Here is a 19,338-nt window from a genome sequence, read left to right on the forward strand (position 1 = left end):
TCCTAAAATATAAATACAAATGATTTTTATCTTTTTCAACTAAATATAAGTGATATCTGTGAATCCAAAATATTTTTCTTATTGTACGAAAGCGTTGCAATCGCCAAACTTTCGACAGAAATATAAAGAATGAATTTTGTTTAATTTAAAAATATTCCCGTTTACCTGCTTTTCAAATAAAGATAGACTGGAAAATCTTAAGTTAATAAACAGAGCAGAAGTAAAAATAGGAAAATGTCTAGAGCTAGTAACATAAAAGATTTTATCATTAAAACGAAGTCTCTAATTTAAAAACATTGCCTTCTGATTGTTTAAGCAAAGTTAAGAAAAACATAAATTCCCTACAATCTAATTACAGGGAATTAGTGGGCTTTAAATTAATTATACATATATTCAGGGTTTTCATGAACTGCATATTTATCATTTTTCATATAAAATTGCAATTATTGAGCAAACTTTGTCAAAGTTGTTTGCCCTGTATGAAGATAAACCTGCAATTCTAAAGAAGTTTATTTATACTTTCTAGCTACTTTTCTGACCTTAAATATACTTGATTACCTCTCTGATTTAAAATGGTTAAAACTGAACTAATTACTGGTGAAACCTTACAGATTTAATCAGCGAAAAAAAGCCAAAAAAAATGGTAGGAAATTAATAATTCGATTTGTACTTAGGACTATATATTAAAATTGAAAAATGTTACGAATAATAAGATATATAAGACCCTTCTGGTTTGACTTCCACTGAATTTATGGTAATTGTTTTTAAATTTTTTTAAAGTTAGCAGGTTTCTTCGACTCATTAAAATGTACGTTAAGCATGCCAATATATGGCAAATTAATTTTTCCAGTTACATTGTGAATATTTTTCGCCCGAGTTTGTAGTCTCTTTAGAACTGAATGCATCCACAAAAAAAGATAAATAAATCTTGAAACTTTAGGACAAGAAAAAGAATCAGAAGTTTTGTGGTTCATTTCCCAATGGAGTGAAGATGGAGTAGGATCTTTTTTTCAAGAAATAATTTTAATAAGAAAAAGAAAACAATTATTTATGCAACCCAAGACCTTATTTTATTTTATTGCTTAGAATTACAATTTTTCAGATATTTATACATTAAAAACCCATAAACCTACTATCTACAGAAAACCTTCCCGAGCGCACTTGGTTACAGAGATTTAGTACTTAGTATACACCCTCTTAACTTCACGATCGTTTAACGCCTGTGCAGGTCTAACATTTGATACGTCATCATTTGCCAACTTTATTTTCCTGAATGCATTTAGCTGAAAGAATAAGTAAGAATACAAAATACTAGTAGTGAGTAAAAATTGTCATTCATATTCGTTCATTTTTTTAAGGAATACAGATGCTCACCTGGTCGCCACTAACAGAATTTTCAGAATCATTTATAAACCAAATCACAGATTCCGAGCAAGGTGGATATTCTAGAGAGCCTTCGTAAAATGCCAATGGTGGCACATTATTACTTAGAATATTTACTAAGGCAGTCGAGGTTATCTCTGCTGTCGAATTTGGAGATTGCACCTTATCTAATATTCCTTCCAGGCTGTCCAACAAATCTACGGGCATATCCATTCCGACCTGAAATTTTAAGGATATGTCAATGATAAATGATTTAGTGTGAAGATAAGCCCTGACGAAAACCTTTTACACTAAATTACAACAAACTAAATCCTTTGCTTATGTTACCTAAAAATAAATTAATAGAACGTATATTGTTTTATTTTACGGCAGTTTTAATTTTGAAAGGAATTTATAAAAAAGCACAACTACAAGAATCTGATGGAATTGTTTTGCAAATTAAAAGTTGTTCTGTCTCGATCGAGGATGACAAATATTTAGAACAATACAATGAGATAATTTTACATTAGGACATGCAAATGTCTATTCCGAAAAAGCTTCCATGTTTAAGGCTGTTGGAACGGGTTGCACAAAAATGGCAAAATCTACGAATGCTCAAAACATACCAACGACATAGCATAGCAGCTGCTTGATTTAAGCAGGAAGCCGACTAACAGCTGTTGCCGCTGTTAGCCCAGTCGTACTTGATCGTACTAACAAAAATGCCCTATCGGTGAAAGTCGAATCTGGCTTGACGGGAATTTTAAATTATAATATAAACTGCAGCCTGTATTTTACTTTTTGTAATTATTTATTGACAATTCTTACTTGGCCTCGGAATAGGAAACCTTATTAATACGATTCTACATAATTCGTCATTTGTATATGTGTTTTGCAAGTTACAACACAACAAGATATGAAAGATTCAATAAATTATTTGTTTTAATTAAAAAATTATTATCAATTATTATAAGAAAGTTCAGAGCGACATCCTTTTATCACTTGCCACGCTTTTCCTATTTCGAGACCAAGTAAGGCATGTCAATAAACAATTACAAAAAGAAAAAATAAGTTTTATTTTTAATTATAATTTAAATTTTTCGCCGAGACAGATGCGAGTTTTACCAACAGTATATTTTTCGTACCAGGATAAAATACGACTGAGCTATCAGCGCCTTACAGCTGTTAGTCGGCTTCCTACTCAATTCAGATCGTTGCTACACCACTTCACTCTTATTTTTTAGCAATAACCGGTTTTTTTAAACCAGATACTAGGCGCTCCTAACGCCACAGCGAAACCCCTTTCGGGGTCTAGAAAATGTTCAAAGTGCATTTTTAAAACCTCAAATCTGAATGATCGGCGGCCGTTGGTAAGTTTTGAGTGTTTCATACATTTCGCCATTGTTGAGCACCCCGTTTCAAACAGCCCTAATCGTTAAGGGAATGATACAATAGTAAAAGATAATAATCTTTATTAAAAACGAAATACTTTTTCACAGAGCGCGCATCGAAAGTTCTACTTTCGTTGCCTCTTGAGCGGGTCGAAAGTAGTGTTTTCAACCCTAGACTAAAAAGTTGAAACAGGCGACTGTGAATCACTTAAGGGGCAACCAAGGTTGAAAATTTCAATAGGCTTCTTATGGAAAATATCGTATAAAGCTAAGGGGGAACTTTTTTAAATATATATTTAGACATTACCTAATTCACTCAGAGAAATGTTCCCTTGTATCAAAAATATAGATTTTTACACACATTGGATTCCCTCTTAAATTTGAGGTTAAGAGGATTGTCATTTGATATCGAAAATAATGTTTTGCGACACGCACTAACAATATGCAACAAACTTGATTGAATCTAACAGCCAAATAATTCTGTTTGTGTAACAAATATTTTCACGTTATTCAAACCAAAATACGCAAACGCTTATATTTAGTAAAAGTAAAATACTATCGTTTTCTATAACAGCTAGTGAGTTTTTACAACATAGTACAAAAACTTATTGATACAAAATTATAAAGGAATTTAAATTGCATAAAATGGTACCTCACAGTTTTTCATAACATTCCGCAACAATACAATTTTAGAAATTTTATACTTTCTGGAAACAGCTTTTTCCTCTGGGGAATTAAGAAATTCAAGATTTCCCATATATCAAGTTTTTACCAAAGATTTAGAATTTTTTAAAACAGTTCCAGGAATTTTCAATCGATTTTAATAATTTCAAGGGATTTCAAAGAATGTTGAGGATTTTCAGTTTTTTTCTTAAGTTCAAATAAATTTTTAATAAATTTAAAAAATTTCCAGGAATCTTGAAAGATTTTAAAGGAATTGAAATATCATAGAAAATTTTTGATCAATAAATTACAATAATTTGAAGTGATTCTGATGGATTTAAAGATTGTAGAGTAGTTTTGAAGATTCCAATAAGTTTTTGTAAACTTTAAAAAGTCCCAGAAGATTTTTAAGGATTTTAAATAAATAATAAATAACCACTTATTGTAAGAAATTATTTAAACTAATTAAGATGCACTTCTTACCGTGAGCTAGACTTTAAATACTGCAAGACCGTCCTTTTGTGATCGAGCTTTTTTAAATGATTTCAATTTTTTCCTATAAAAAAACAAGTCCATCTCCATATCCACCAAACTGAACAAAAATAAATATAAGAAATTTTATATTGATGTCGTTTTCAGAGTTAGGAACAATAAAAATATTTTAAAAACAATTATGACTTACTACCAGGGTTTAACCTCAGGATCATCAGCTACTTCCACAACCCACTTTTTATTCGTATAGTTAAAATAAAAATTACTGTTATTATTATCATTTCCAGTAATGCATCTATGAATTACTCAATAAATTTAAATTAATGGAAATTTTACGAATTGACTTATCATTTCGCGAATGGAATCAGTGTTGGTAAATTACTTTTTTTAATAACAAATATGCTAATTCAAATAAACTTAATTTAAAAAATCTCATTAGTTAAAGTAAGATTTTCCAGTTACATTTTTAAAAAATAAAACAGTATAATATCCAACAAAAAAGTTAATTTTCAAGCAAAATAGAACTTTCTAACAAAATAGTTAAATTTGTATACAAATGCATGAGTTTTTAAACAAAACTTCGAACTCTCATATCGTAAATATTGATTTCCAACAAAATAGATGATTTTTCTAGCAAAATATTTTAATTTTCCACCCTGCAAGAAAAACGAATTTGAAACAAAATAGTACAAAAATGTTTAATGAAAGGAATGAGTTTTTAACTTAACTTAACGACATTAATTTTCTACTCTTAACTTATCCATAAACCTTGCCTACTGGAAGATAATGAAAAAACACAAATCAGCTTTAAAATAGCTAAAATTAAAGTTTCAAGTTACTGCGAAAAACGTAACTAAGTTAGGTTACAAGGTACTTTTTCAAAAATTAACAAAGTTACTTTAAAGTTTAAAAACGACGTAAATTTTTAGTGAATTAGTTCAATGCAATAAGTTACTACACAACTGTAAATGCAGTGATGAATTAACAAAATTTCACAATTTCACATCTGGAGGATTATGCAAAATTCACAAATTCATTTCACCTACGAGAGCCTTTAGTAAAAATATTTACTAATTCTTTAGTAATTTCGATCATTAAACAATTTGTGAACTTTCTGTAACAATTTTTTTTTAATAAAGTCTATATTTCGTTAAACTTTTTTAACCTTGAATAAGTGAAGTAAAATAGGTGTGTAAATAATTCAAGTGCTTCCACATAGCTTACCACATGTTTACAAGTTTCACATAATTGCATTCTCATTTGAGTCAATAAAGTTTTGAATGCTATAATTCCGCGTTTCTTTAAAAACTTTTTTATTTTATTTCTTCTTCAAATTCAAGAAGTAAAATATGAATAATATAATCAGCGAAATTTCATTAATTTAGATTCAGAATTAATTTAAAAATTTTTGAACATTTACCTCTTTTTTAGCCCAATGAAATGTGATTTTTTCAAATATGTAATTCTCGTGTAGAGGACCGCCAGTAACCCTTGGATGTTCTTTAGGCCAATTAGCTTTTATTTCCACTGTATTATAAAAAAGTGAAAAATGTATCAGATGAAATAAAGCAGAATTAAATTCATAAATTAAAATAATTAATGCGTAATACCAGTATGACCAGTATTCCTTATGGTCATTTTTTTGGGTACTTTATCACAGTCTGTAAATGTCAGGTTTTGTTTAATTATTGGAAAATCAGACGCATCATTGTGCTTTAAATATATGGGAGATTGATTTTTTCCTTTACATGCTGCATATTTCTTTCCCCAGTTTTTAGCATCTTTATAACTGAAAGCATCTGCAAAGAATTTTTTAAACTTAATTGCAAGAAGCCATTACCTAAAATGCAACTTCTATTATTTGGATAATTTGTTAAGAATTAATTCTGCTTATTATTTATTGATAATATATAATCTTTATGATTTGTAGCAATTGATTTTTTAAGAAAAAAAAACATCAGAAATTACAAAAACTTAAGTCCACATTTTTTATTTGTTCACAAAAATATCATTAAATGTATTTAAGAACTTTTTCAAAATGTTACTTACTTGCTCGTAAAATGTGAATGAAAAGAATAGACACTATCAGATGTACCTGGATCATTTTAAAATCTTGCGGATTATAAAATCATATATAAAAATTATTAAAAATTTATTTTTAAATTTAAATTTAGACTCTTACCTATATCTTGATTCGTTTGAAGATCCAGCGGTGAGGTGCATAAATTGTAACATCTACTATTGAAATGCTGATACGAGAGAGGAAGAATTTACTGTGGAAAAAACGATTTCATATAGGCCAAGATTGTTATCTCTTATCTTGTTTTCTCAAAGTTTCTTATACACGTAATTGTGCCCTGAATTTAGTTTCACATAAGTTTTTGAAGTTAATCGCATTTAAAATTGAGTGATATCATGAGTAGAGCCCACGGAATTTTTAAGTGGGGTAGCACAAACACACCGTCTTGCCCCCCACCCCTCCCAGAGGAAAAACTTACATTGACTTCGACCTTCACACTCTTCATGAAAAACTCTTCCCACTTTGTAAATTTTTCAATAAAATATAACTATTTTTAATTTAATAATATTTTGTAGTAGAAGACTTCCTGAAATAATGATTCTGTTTTTATGATGTACGGTTTTAAATCAGAGAATAAGCAGCGTTAATAATCAACAACACAAAAAAAGTTTGCGCAACCAAAAAACCGACCTGCATAGTCTTGCATTATTAGTCTAGAATAAATGAAATCCAAAATTTTCTAATTCTCTGCTTACCAGTTTTTTTTATTCGACCTTGAATTTTTAGTCGAGGCTGAATTTTTTAAAATTGGCCTTAGCATTTGAAATTGTTTTTTTCAAACTGTAGATTTAATCTTTTCCTAGCTTTCCTATTAAAAGATTATTTCTAGAGCTTAAGTGGCAAACAAAATTTTGTTGCAAAAGTTAATCACAAGAAAATTATGACGTTTCAATATGACTTACATTTTTCTCTTAAACGACTAAAAGAATATTAACAACTGTGACGTAAAAATTTTTAATTATGAATGTCTATTATAAAAATATACTTTTGAGTTTACAAAAATGGATTTGAAAATAAAAATCTCATTGTTTATAAACATTTTTTTGTTATTTATAAACAATTTTTCATCTCATGTTTACATCACCTTTGGAGGGAAACGCTGGAAAAAATACAATGTAATTCTTATCATAGATATTAATAAAAGATTTATTCAAATTTAGGTCACAAAAATTTTTTGTTTTAAAAGTTAATAACAATCAAATAGCAATATCTATGATAAGAATCACATCAACATTGTTTCACCGTTTCTCTCGAAAAGTAATATAGAACAACGTGAGATGAAAAATTGTTTATAAGTAATAGAAATCTCAAATTTTTTATAAAAGAATGAGATTTTTATTGACAAATTCATTTTTGTAAATTTAAAAGAATATTTCTGTAGTTGACATTTATAAATAAAAATTTGGAAATCGCAGTTTTTAATAACCGTTTAGCCGTTCACGATAAAAATGTAAGTCTTATTGAAGCATTATAATTTTCTTGTTATGTTTAACAAAAATTTTTTTTATCCCACATAAGTTTCAGAAAATACCTTTTAACATGAAATCTATAAAAATATCAACTCAGCAGTTTGAAAAAATAATTCCAAATGCTAAGTGGTCAACTTAAAAAAATGCAACCGCCACTAAAAATTTAAGTGAATTTTGGATTATAACTAACCTCGAGCAATACTACAATATTATGTAGGTTGCTTTTTTGGCTCTAGCATTCTCTAACATTTCAATTTAAAAGTTTCGATGTCTTTTAATTTTTAATTGTTGAATTCAAACTTCCCCTTCCCTTTCATACATCTAAAAATTACCATTTTAAATACAAAATTTGATTTGCCTGATTTTCCATTGTATTTCAACAAATTTTGTATTATTTTGTAATTTAGTATTTTTATTAATTTAATTTTTCGAAAATGTAAGCAATAAAATAAAGTCTTTCCTTGCATTATTGATAGCGGATTATAATATCGTAGTAGGTAGAAATTGTATTTGCCCAACAGTAGTTAGCCTTTCTAATTATAGTTTAACCGGATAATATCTTTTATTCTGTGTATGAATTTTGTCTTTTAAATTTGTAAAAATGAAAAAAAAATTTTGAAACTTACTTAAAATGAGCAGAATGTAGAGGAAAACATCAACCTTCTCGAAATATTAACATTTATAAAGAACATTTTAATAAATCGATGAAAATTACAAACTTTTATAAAGGTCCAGAAAAAATTATCATAAAGAATACTAACATAAAACTAGTTTTACTGTATCGATAACTTATAATTAAAAGCGTTTTAATTCAAACAATTTTAACTTTGAAATTACATTATTTGAAATTGCGAAATTAAAAATTTTCCAAAACAATTTTTCTAACGTGCCGAAAACAAGCTTTCATGGGACGATTCTAAATTAATTATACTTTTCAGGCTCATGTACCCTCATATATCTGCTAATACTTTTTAAATTCAGTTTTGGAAGATTCTATTTTTAATTGCGCCAGATGAAGTTGGCTTCTAATTTTTTTAGATAGTTTCTCATTTCTTCGGCTTTAAATTATAAATTGTTAAATTTCAAAGTCTATACGTCTTTTAAATTTTTTAATTTTTAGTATTTGATTTAAAAACAATATCGAATGTTGAACCCAGTAGAATAAAACTCATTTGAATTTGGATAAAGCTCCCAATTCTTAATAAATTATAGATTTTCTTTTTGATTTGCAACTTGACATATTTTAAATATTCCAATTTTTAGTTCAGATGGTATTCGAAATCAAAAGAGTTCTGTGTCAAGTGCGCTGTTGTGTTCAATTGAATATCGTAATTTGTGGTATTATTTTCAACGTGAATAAGAGAAGGTGAAGAGCAACAAGTTTCTAAATAATTATGGTTTTTTTCATTTTGAGGTGACTTTGGTCTATTTACAAGTTTCACAATAATAACTTCGGACTGCGTCATTTATAGACGAAGGCTTCTTATTATTTTAATAATGTAAAAAGTTATTAATTAATTAAATTCTTTATTTAGATTCAGATAACTGACGGACAAATGGCTTTCAATTTTAAAGAAACAAATGTATCCTCGTTTGGAGATTTTCTGATCTTTCAGGCTTTAAATTCTAATATAATAAAATAATAAAAAACAAGCTTATTTCATCAAAACAAAATTTTAGTCAAATTTGAAAATATTCGAAATGAATATTTTAATCAGTGGACCAAGTACTTGGAACTCTGGAACAGCTAACATGCAAGATTTAAAAAATATACATTAAAAAAAACGCATCTCCAACAGGAAGGTTGAATTTTCCAATAAACAGTTTAATTTTCAACAAAATATAAACATTTTGAAACAAAAATATTAACTTCCAACCAAAGAGTCCAATTTCCTACCAAATTCTTGAATTTCTTGAATTTTCAACTTCAAAATGAATCTTCAAACAACAAGAACCGAATTTTGTAGAAAGTACATGTAGTTTAACTTGAGACTAAGCAGTTGGTTTTATAACACAAAATTTTTTTCTCAACAGCTGAATTTAACTGAAGAAGACTAATTTTTAATAAAATACATACATTTTTCATCAAACATTTTAATTTTTAAGCTATGAAGGATAAATCAACTAAAATGCAATAGTTAATTTTTCAGATGAAAAAACTAACTCTATAAAAATGAATTTCCGGCAAAATAGTTCAATTAAAATTTAAGACATTTAAATGAGATTAAACGCAAGTTTAAAATCCTATTTAGCATAGAATAATCAAGTTAATGTGAATAATTAAGGAAAATAAAACAAAAAATCCAACGACTAAACCCGGAAACCACCACAAAATGTTCACATTGCAATCTGAAAAAAAATTGTTTAAAATTTTTTTCTCCTAAAAAAGAAAAGATCAAAATTCCCTTTCCCTTTGAAAATCAAATCACAATAAAACACATTTGTATAAAATAATCGCTAGCGTTTCGGCACTCTTCAAGGCAAAAAAAAACAAATACAAATTAAATTAAAATTAAATTTTTTCAGGCAGGAACATTAACGCAATAAATAAACCTGAAATAGAACTGATTTTCAATCCAAGTCAGCTAAATAAAAATTTAGGAAATTGAACTCAGATTAAAATTAAATTTAAAATCCTATTTAACGTCCAATAATCAAGTAATTGTGAAGAATTCCCGAAAACAAAATACCGACTTGAAAAAAATCCAATTTCTGATTTGGTTGGTTGCCTTGTCATTTTTCTTTCCTATTTTTTATTTTTGTCCAAAGGAAAAGGGCATTTTTTTATTTAATTTTTTTAGGAGAAAAAAAGTAAAACACAAATTTTTCAGACTGCAGTAAGAACATTTTGTGGAGGTTGCCTGGGTTTGTTCGATGGATTATTTGTTTTGTCTGTGGGAATTCTTCACGCATTAAAATAGTTGAAGCTCCAAATAAATATTTTAATTTTGAAGAAAAATTAGAAATTTTTAACAAAAAAGTTCATTTCTAACCGAATAGTCCAACTTTTTACAAAATCATCCAATCCTGAATTAAGAAAGATTAATTTCTAACCAGACAGTTGCATTCTGAATAAACAGGACCAATTTTTCGCCAAGAAGATTAACTTTTCACCAGAAAAGATGATTTTTTAATAAATCGTATAAAATTTAAACCAGAAACAAATTTATTTTTTATTTAAAAGTAATAATATTTAACCAAAAATACGGTAGTTACAATTTTAGCCGAGAAACTTAATTTTCAACCAAAAAAGAAACAAATTTTCCGTAGAATAGTTAAATCGTCAACGAAAAGTTGATTTTTTAACAAAGAAAAATAATATTTTACCAAAAAAGACAAATCGTTAACAAAATTAATTATCAAGGAAAATAAGCATTCTTTTTGAAAAAAATGACAAATGAAAAAAATATCTGAAGAATTTAATTAAAAGAATTATAATATAGTTATCAAATAGCTTTAACTCGCTAATTATTGCTTGGGTGGCGGTTAAAATTCACTTTGAGGATATGCAAAAAAAACTACAAAAAATTACCATATTTGCCTGTTATTTCCTCTGGAATTAATTGTAATAATTATTTAGTTATCATCTATATATGTATGCATACAGTTTTACGATGACCAATAAAGTCGGAAGTCTAACGACATTGTTAGTTCTTACTGATCGTACCTAATCATAATGAGGCTTGACCATAATTCACAGCATTACTTCCAGCCATAAACTAGACGTTTCAGATGCAGATTCCCAGAATTGTTTGCGGCTGTCCACTAGAGAGCCGTTAATGGATGTGCAATTATTCGGGGTCAACTGACACTTTGCTAATCAATCAGTCGTCATTAATTCCCAACGTGTAATTACTTATTGTCACGACTCACAAATTAAAACAGTAAAATCTTTAAAAAATCAGTATGTGCTCAAAAATACAATTACTAATTCTAAAAATTATTCAATGTAGGTGCCTACTTCCCCCTCTTTTTGCCTCTTCAAGCATCACTCCCACCCTTTTCTCACAATCCTTCCCCCAACTTACCCTCACTTTCACTCACTTCTAATATTTTCCCTCCCTAATTTCTCCTCACTTACTCTACCGCCCAACATCCATTTCCCCTCTATTCTCATACTTCTCCCATCTAATTTCCCCTAATTCCCCCCTCATTTTCCCTCATTCCCACCTGTCATTTCTCCACGGTCCCCTTCCTCTTATTGCAGATGACTTCCCTTACTCCTTACCCTCACCTGCACTCACATCTAGTATTTTCCCTTCCTAATTTCTCCTCACTTGCTCTACCTCTCCAACATCCATTTCGCCTCAATTCTCAAACTTCTCCAATCTCATTACCCTAATGACCCTCTCATTTCTCCTTATTTCCATTTGTCATTTCCCCACGCTCCTCCTCTTATTGCACATTGCTTCTCTTACTCCCATATAATTTCTCAGAATTCCCCCTCGTTTCCCCTTTTTCACTCACTTTCCTAACTTTCTTTCATCTAATTTACAATACTTTTCTTCCTTTTATTTTTCCTCACTTCTCCTAGTTCCTAGTTCCACTGTTTTCACTACCCTAATTTCCCCTTACTCCCCGGTTCGCTTTACTCGCAAGTTTGAGCGCACCTAGGGTGCAAGACTGTTGGTGCGCGCGCTTCGTGCTCAATAATGCATATCTCTCGCGCTATGCGCTCGGTCGTTGCATTTTCCCCACATTTTTCTATGATACTCAACACTATTATATCAAGTATACATTATATTTATTTCTACACTCGATCTGGTACTGCTTATTCAGATATTGCAAAATAAATGTACAAATTTTATTTGTATTACCCTGGGAAATGTATCAATTCAATAAATGTATATTATTATATTTCATAACATACATTTGTATCAAAGCATACATATTTTCATTGTCTTGTTTATATCGTTTCAAAAAACGGTCAAAATAATTTTTGTAGTAATTTTGTAAACAAATAATTTTGGTCTCTTGTCTTTTTACTGTATCTTGTGTAGTTTTGTGGGAAGCTTGAATTATTATGGTTCTCAGTCTGATTTCCCAAGGCTTAAATCCATTAATATTGGCAGTAGAAAGCTGTTTAACGAACTGAACATGTATTTTTGGTCCGCACGCGAGTGGAAAACTATTTTTTGCCGACTCAGAGGATCCCAAAATGTCGAAAAATGTTGAAAACTGGATAGTGCCAAAATCACGTTAATGTAATACATTCCATCTAAATGATGAGAATGTAAACATTCAAATTTTCCCGCCCGATTATGGTTGCTATGAAAAATGGCTAAAGAGCAATTTTTTAGGTTTATTTGAGACGAGAAATTTGAATTTTCGATTTTCCTATGGCATTTTCATCGTTGAAACAAAAACAGTCAATGTTATCGAAAGATTTGCAAGAAATTTTGTCGAAATTTTGAAAAGAACAAATTTTAGTCTCTTGTCTTTTAACTGTACCTTGCTCAGTTGCGGGAAAATTGAATTATTATGTTTTTCAGTTTATTTCCAATGGCTAAAATTATAAATATTTGCGGTAGAAGGCTGATTAACGAACTCGATCTGTATTTTTTTACCATAGACCAGTGTACAAAAGGGAATCCAAATTGGAAAAGTTCTTCAAAAGTTATCTCGTTAGTCAAACAGACAGACAGACCGACAAACATATTGTAAAAACTATTTTTTCTGACACAGGGTAAAAATGGAACGTAACCATTTTTTTTCACAAAATTCTACATGCTTTAATTTGAACCATCTTTGAAGAAAATCAGACAAAAAGAAAAGCTTCCAGCAAAGGGGTCTAATCTACTCAATTTTCTTTATTTATTAATGATTTTTAACCAGTGATATTAAAAAGAGAAAACTATAAATTTATACTTTTTTTTAAATCTGAATTCTACACGATAAAATCTTCAATTTAAGCAGATACCAAAAAAGTCGGAATAAAGGAGAGCTTTCAGCGTACAAGTCTAAACAAACAAATTTTTTCTAATTCCCTTTTTTTAAACAACTGAAATTAAAAAAGAAAACTATAACATGTCAAATTAAATTCGTCATTTCAATTTCACATGCCAAGATCTTTAATTTCATTTATACCCGAAGAAAATCCAACTAAAAAAAGCTTCCAGCATAGGGTTCCAATTATTGAAATTTTTCTACTTTTTAAAATCATTTTGAACGACTTTTAAAAAAAACTATAACGTATGAAATTTCATTTTTCATCTGAATTCTGCATGCGCTGTAAACTTCAATTTGAGCTTTTCTTAAAGAAAATGAATCTAAAAGAAAAGCTTCCAGCATAGGGGTCTTCGAATCCCTCAATTTTCTAATACCATCCCCTTTCCGCCCAACTGATTGTTACCTACGAAAGTAGAATTTACATAGAAAACAAAATTTTTCCTAGGGCTTTTACTATTTTACTTTCTTACAACTTTTGACTACTCTGAGTTACTGAGTTTAAGATTCATTTTATTGGTTTAAGATTGAACTAATTTGTTCAAAATTTATTTTGTTTTATTTAAAAATTAATTTTTTTACTGAAAATTTATCGATTCCATTTTTGCCTGAAAATTGATGGTTTTTCTTTGAACATTCTACTGTTAGGTTAAAGATTCATTTATTTGATTGAAAATTTGTTTTCAAATAGAAAATGAATCTTTTTTATTAAAATGCAATACTTTGTTGACAGTTGAGATGTTTTATAACAAATTTATTGTATTAGTTAAAGATTATCTACTTGGTTCAAAAATCAACTGGTTTGTTAAAAATTTCTTGTTTTTTTAGTTGAAAATCAATTTTTAAACTATAAACTTAACCACTCCATTTTCGATGGAACTTTTTTGTTTAAAATTCTTATTCTAGGCATGAAAGTTGTTTTGTAGAAAATTCGTCTTTTTTGTTCCAAAATTCAACTGTTTTGTTGAAATTTGTCTTCTTTGATGCAATTCAATTGTTTTTAAATTAAAATTTTTTTGGTTTCAATTATAAATATTACATTTTTCATTGCGAGAATTAGTCTTATTTATTTGAAGATCACTCTTTTTCATTTAAAATAAAAATATTTTGTTTTGTTAAAATGTCAACTATTATTTGCTTCATAACTAATCGTTTTTTAATGACTCCAAAGAAATTAAAAACCCAATAATATGTAGTGACAAAATTGAAATATTTCGGAAATAAAATTTAATAAAACAATACCGAATTTGAAAATTCCAGAATAATAAAATACCCGCCAGAAAACTACTAAAATATAAAATATCCGAACAAGAAAATTCTAAAATTTAACAATTTTAATTTGTTTAAAATCAATATTATTTAAGTATGTATTAGAAATAGAATAATCATGTTTTTCTAAAAAAAAATTATTTTTAATATTTGCATTTTCTTAAATTATTGGTTAAATTTAAAATAACTTTAAAACAAATTTCTACAATAAATATATTTTTTAATTATTACTTTTTAAAATTTGTACAATAATTAAACAAACTTCAAATACAAAAAATAATTATTTTATGAAAATATTTTACCTGTATTTTTAGTTAATTAATAATATTTCTAAAAAATAGTAATTGTTTGAATTCGGGAATTTTCTAGTTCGAAAATTTTATAAACGGGCAATTATCTGTGTGGAATTTTCCAATTCAGTAATATTATAAACTGTTCAGGAATTTTCCAATTTGAAAAATTTCATTATTCGGGAATTTTCAATTAGAGAATTTTATTATGCGGAAATGTTAGTATTTAGGAATTTTATTGTTCGGGAATTTTCCAATTCAGGAATTTCACAGTGTCAGGAATATAATTTTTCGGGATTTCTCAGTCGTCTTATCCAATGATGAACTTCGGAAATTTATCATAAATTTGAGGAAATTAAGTCAAAAGTTCTGTAAATTTAATATAGTGTTAGGGAAATTCACTTACAAATTTAATAATTTGAATGACAATGCAGGTATTTTCCGAAACTGATCTAAAAATTTCGAAACTTGTAACAAAATAGTTTTACGTTTCGAGTAACGGAAATTTTATTCCACTACATGTAACAAATAATTACTTGTTTGTGAGTAAAGGTAAATTTATGACAATTTCGTGAATTCCAGAACTTTTATTAAAAATTAAATTAACAGAATATACGGTTATGAAACTGGACTATTAAATAAGAAAATTGATGAAATTATGGGTTTTGTTGATCTGTTTTAATTAATTTTACTTCTTTATAAAACAACAAAAATCATAATTTATCAGTATTTTAATTTAAAAACTTTGGACAATCATAATATAGAATTTAAACATCCACTTAAATAGGAATATTTTTAATGAAGTCGAAACGATAGAATAATGCAACGTAAAAGGAAATTAATTCAAGATCAGTCGAATCTGCGATTGAAGATAAAAGATAAGGATCTCGATTTGAGAAATGGGTATAAAATTGCAGGAAAAGTGAATAATGAAATTCGGGAACGAGCGAATTGTGCCAATAATCTTGGAGAGATAGACGCGCGATATCAATTTTATTACGAATCGATTCGCTTAAAATGCAAAATTATGAAAAAAGCTTGCTAAAAAAATCTCTCGAAGTGCTATTAGAAAAACGTATATATAAATGTCAATTTATTCGCCGTCCTTTCTTAATCGAGGTCGGTCTATTTATAAAAAATAAGATGCCTGAGAAACATGGTTTTTTTATTATACAAAGAATGAAAATAATATTACTTATGATGTCATTTTAAATGAAAAACTTTATTTTCATTAAATAAATTTTTAAACTTAGCAAAAACATTCATTTTTACATTAACTTTCTTTTTCCAGGAAAAAGTTCTCTACATCTCTTCTGTATCCAATCAAAAGAAAAAGTATTTCTTAAATCGTTAAAACACTTTTAAAACAAATAAGTATCTTTGCAGATTATTCATTGATTTAGAAAAATTGGAAACAAGGGATAAAACAGAGAACATTTTTGCCCTTAATTTGTTTTTAATTTGTATAACATTTTTGTACGATTTCCTAACATTTAAATGAATAATTATTCTTAACATTTTCAAATTTAGACTAAAAAGTAAAATATGCATTTTCTTCTTTACAGGTTTCGACAAATACTACAACAGCTTGCGACCTCGAATGGATAACGAATGTGGAAATCAGGCAGAGAAAAACGTGGAACATCCAACTTTGCCGGGAAAAATAGTGAATTGTCGAAACCTCTGGTTTCGTGAATTTTGGCAGCAGCATCACAGGTGCACTTTTGGGCCAAAAAAAGATGGCAAGCCTCAATGCACTGGAAGGGAAAAGTTAAAAAATTACGAGCAAGAAGGATTAGTCCCTTTCGTTGGTAATTACATTTTAATTTTTAAATAATTATCATTATCAAACTATTTTTCAATGTTATATAAATATAAATTTCCTAAGATTTTCAAGAGAAAATTTAAAAACATGTTGGAAGATTTCAAATACGTCCAAAACAAAAGTTAGAAAAAAAGTTATTCTCAATCAAGCATTTAAATTTTTACCAGAAAGGACGAATTCTCAACGAAACATCTTTCTCTGAAAACTAGGTTTGTCACAAAAATATCGAGAGGATTTTGGTGACTCTTCCTTAAAGCTGATTAGGTAATTCGAAAAAATCGAAGGTATGTTGCCAAATTGACACGCATAATAAAGGATCGAATTTCAGATTATTAACACTTTTTAATTTTTAATTTTATTGTTACATTTTCAGATAAATTATCAGTTTCCAACGTAAAAAAAGAAAATCTGCAACAAAATAGTTCAATTTTAAACTAAAATTATTAATTTTTTATGACAAAAAAATGGTAATAATAAGTTTAATAGTTGATATTTTCACATAAAATATTCTAAATTTTCAATAAATCGCTGTTATATGCAACAATACGAATTTTCAATAGAAGAGTTGAATTTTCAACAAAGGAAGATTTTTTTATCAATAAACAAAAAATCTTATTCAAAAATTTCAGTTTTCAAGTCATAAAGACGAATTTTGAAGAGAAAAAAATTTGTCAAATTTTTAACCAAGGAAATGAAATGTTAACTAAAATGATGCATCTTCAATAAAAAAAAATGTTTAACATAGTTACAAATTCAACCATAAAGGTTATATTGTTACCAAAAAAATACCAGATTTCCACTCAATGAATAAATTTTCAACTAAGAAAGACAAATTATCAACAAAAAAATACAAGAGTTTAATTTTATGTTAGAGAAATAAGTTTTAAACGAAATAAAATAAACTTTCAACGGAATATTTAAATTTTCATCCAAACAGTTCAATTTACAACCATAAGCATTGAATATCTATCAACGAAAAAATTCGACGAAAAAGGGAATAGTTAAATTTTTAGTTAAAAAAATAAATTTTACACTGAACAAAACTAATTTTCAACCAAAAAAATGAAATTCCCATCCAAAATATTAATTTCCTACTGAAAAAGAATAATTTTCAACAAAAAACATGAATTTTGAACTAAATATTTTAATTTTAATGGAATTTTCAACATAATAGTTGAATTTTCAACCAAAAACGTTATATTGCTACAAAAAAAATATTTAAAAAAATAATTACATTTTAAAATAAAAAAGATAAATTAAACATATGACTTATTTAACTGAAAAGAAGTGACGACGAAAAAAGTAATAGTTAAACTTTTCGTTGAATAAATTAATTTTCAGTTTAAACAAAACTTTAATTTTCTACAAAAAAGAATAGTTTTTAACAAAATACATGAATTTTAGAGCAAATTTTTGAATTTTTAATGGAATGTTCGATATAAAATGTAATTTATAACAAAAAATAATTTAAAATAATTTGTAACCAAAGAAATTGAATATTTAATAAAATAAGGTGTGTTCAATGCAATTTTTTCCATCGAATAGTTCAATTTTCAACCAAAAAGGTTATATAGTTACCAGAAAAAAAGATAAAATTTCATTCAAATAAATAAATTTTTAACTAAAAAAAGATAAATTGCCAACAACAAAAATATAATAATTTAATTTTGGGTAGCGAAATAAGTTTTTAACGAAATAAAATAAGTTTTCAACGAACTGTTTAATTTTCAACCATAAGGATTGAATTTCTATAAAAAGAAAGATATTGACGCAAAATGGAATACTGTCTACTTTCAGATGAAAAAATTAATTTTCAATTTAAAAAAACTAAGTTTTGACAAAAAACAATAATATTTAACAAAATGCATGGATTTCTTATCAGCCATTTTAATTTTTAATCAAAATTTAAACTAAAACAGGTAATTTTCAACAACAAAAAACTTCAACAAAATAGATGAATTTTTAATGAAGAAAGATAAATTTTTAACAAAAATAGAATAGTTCAATTTTTAGTTACAGAAATAAGTTCTTAAGACAATAAAATAAATTTTTAAAGAAATATTGTCCACCAAAAAAATAAATTTTCAATATAAAAATATAATTTTCTACGAAAAAAAGAATCATTTTTAACAAAATAAATAAATTTTCAACTATATATTCTATTTTTTGATGGCATTTTTAATCAATTAGTTGAATTTACAACAAAAAAAGATATATTCTAAAAAAATGTAATATTCGACATATCAATCCATAAATATTTTAATTTCAAATCACGAGAAGTTGAATTTCTTTAAAAAAGACGAATTTTTAACAAAATAATTGAATCTTTTGCCCTAAAATTTTCACCTAAACAGATTTTTTTCTGTTGAAATAATATCCATCATTAAATTTTCGTTGAAAATTGATCAATTCAGTGGAATTTTTTCTTTCTTAGTTTAAAACGTGGCTTTTGTGTTTCAAAATTTATCTCCTAGCGTGACAAGTTTTCTTCATTTTCTTGGAAAATTCCTCTATTTTGGTAGAACATTAATCTGGCCTGGTTAAGGATTTT

General features: G+C 27.3%; 2 protein-coding genes across 2 annotated transcripts in view; one reads left to right on the forward strand and one right to left on the reverse strand.

The window, feature by feature from the left end:
- Window positions 1–1,167: 1,167 nt before the first annotated feature.
- LOC117170873 (putative carbonic anhydrase 3) lies at window positions 1,168–11,758 on the reverse strand. Its single transcript, XM_033357916.1, has 3 exons — window positions 11,744–11,758; window positions 1,375–1,602; window positions 1,168–1,283 (listed from the first exon to the last, which is right to left on the reverse strand). Exons 1-3 carry the CDS (start codon window positions 11,756–11,758, stop codon window positions 1,176–1,178), a joined length of 351 nt encoding a protein of 116 aa, XP_033213807.1. The 3' UTR covers window positions 1,168–1,175.
- A 4,024-nt stretch (window positions 11,759–15,782) lies between these two features.
- Window positions 15,783–19,338, forward strand: part of LOC117170874 (metabotropic glutamate receptor 2-like) — a 139,911-nt gene continuing 136,355 nt past the window's right edge. The window contains exons 1-2 of the mRNA XM_033357917.1: window positions 15,783–15,915; window positions 16,528–16,773. Of these exons, the coding sequence (XP_033213808.1) occupies window positions 15,783–15,915; window positions 16,528–16,773 (379 nt within the window). The remainder of the gene's footprint in view (window positions 15,916–16,527; window positions 16,774–19,338) is intronic.

The sequence above is a fragment of the Belonocnema kinseyi genome, chromosome 4 (assembly GCF_010883055.1).
Source record: "Belonocnema kinseyi isolate 2016_QV_RU_SX_M_011 chromosome 4, B_treatae_v1, whole genome shotgun sequence".
In the NCBI taxonomy this organism is placed as follows: domain Eukaryota; kingdom Metazoa; phylum Arthropoda; class Insecta; order Hymenoptera; family Cynipidae; genus Belonocnema; species Belonocnema kinseyi.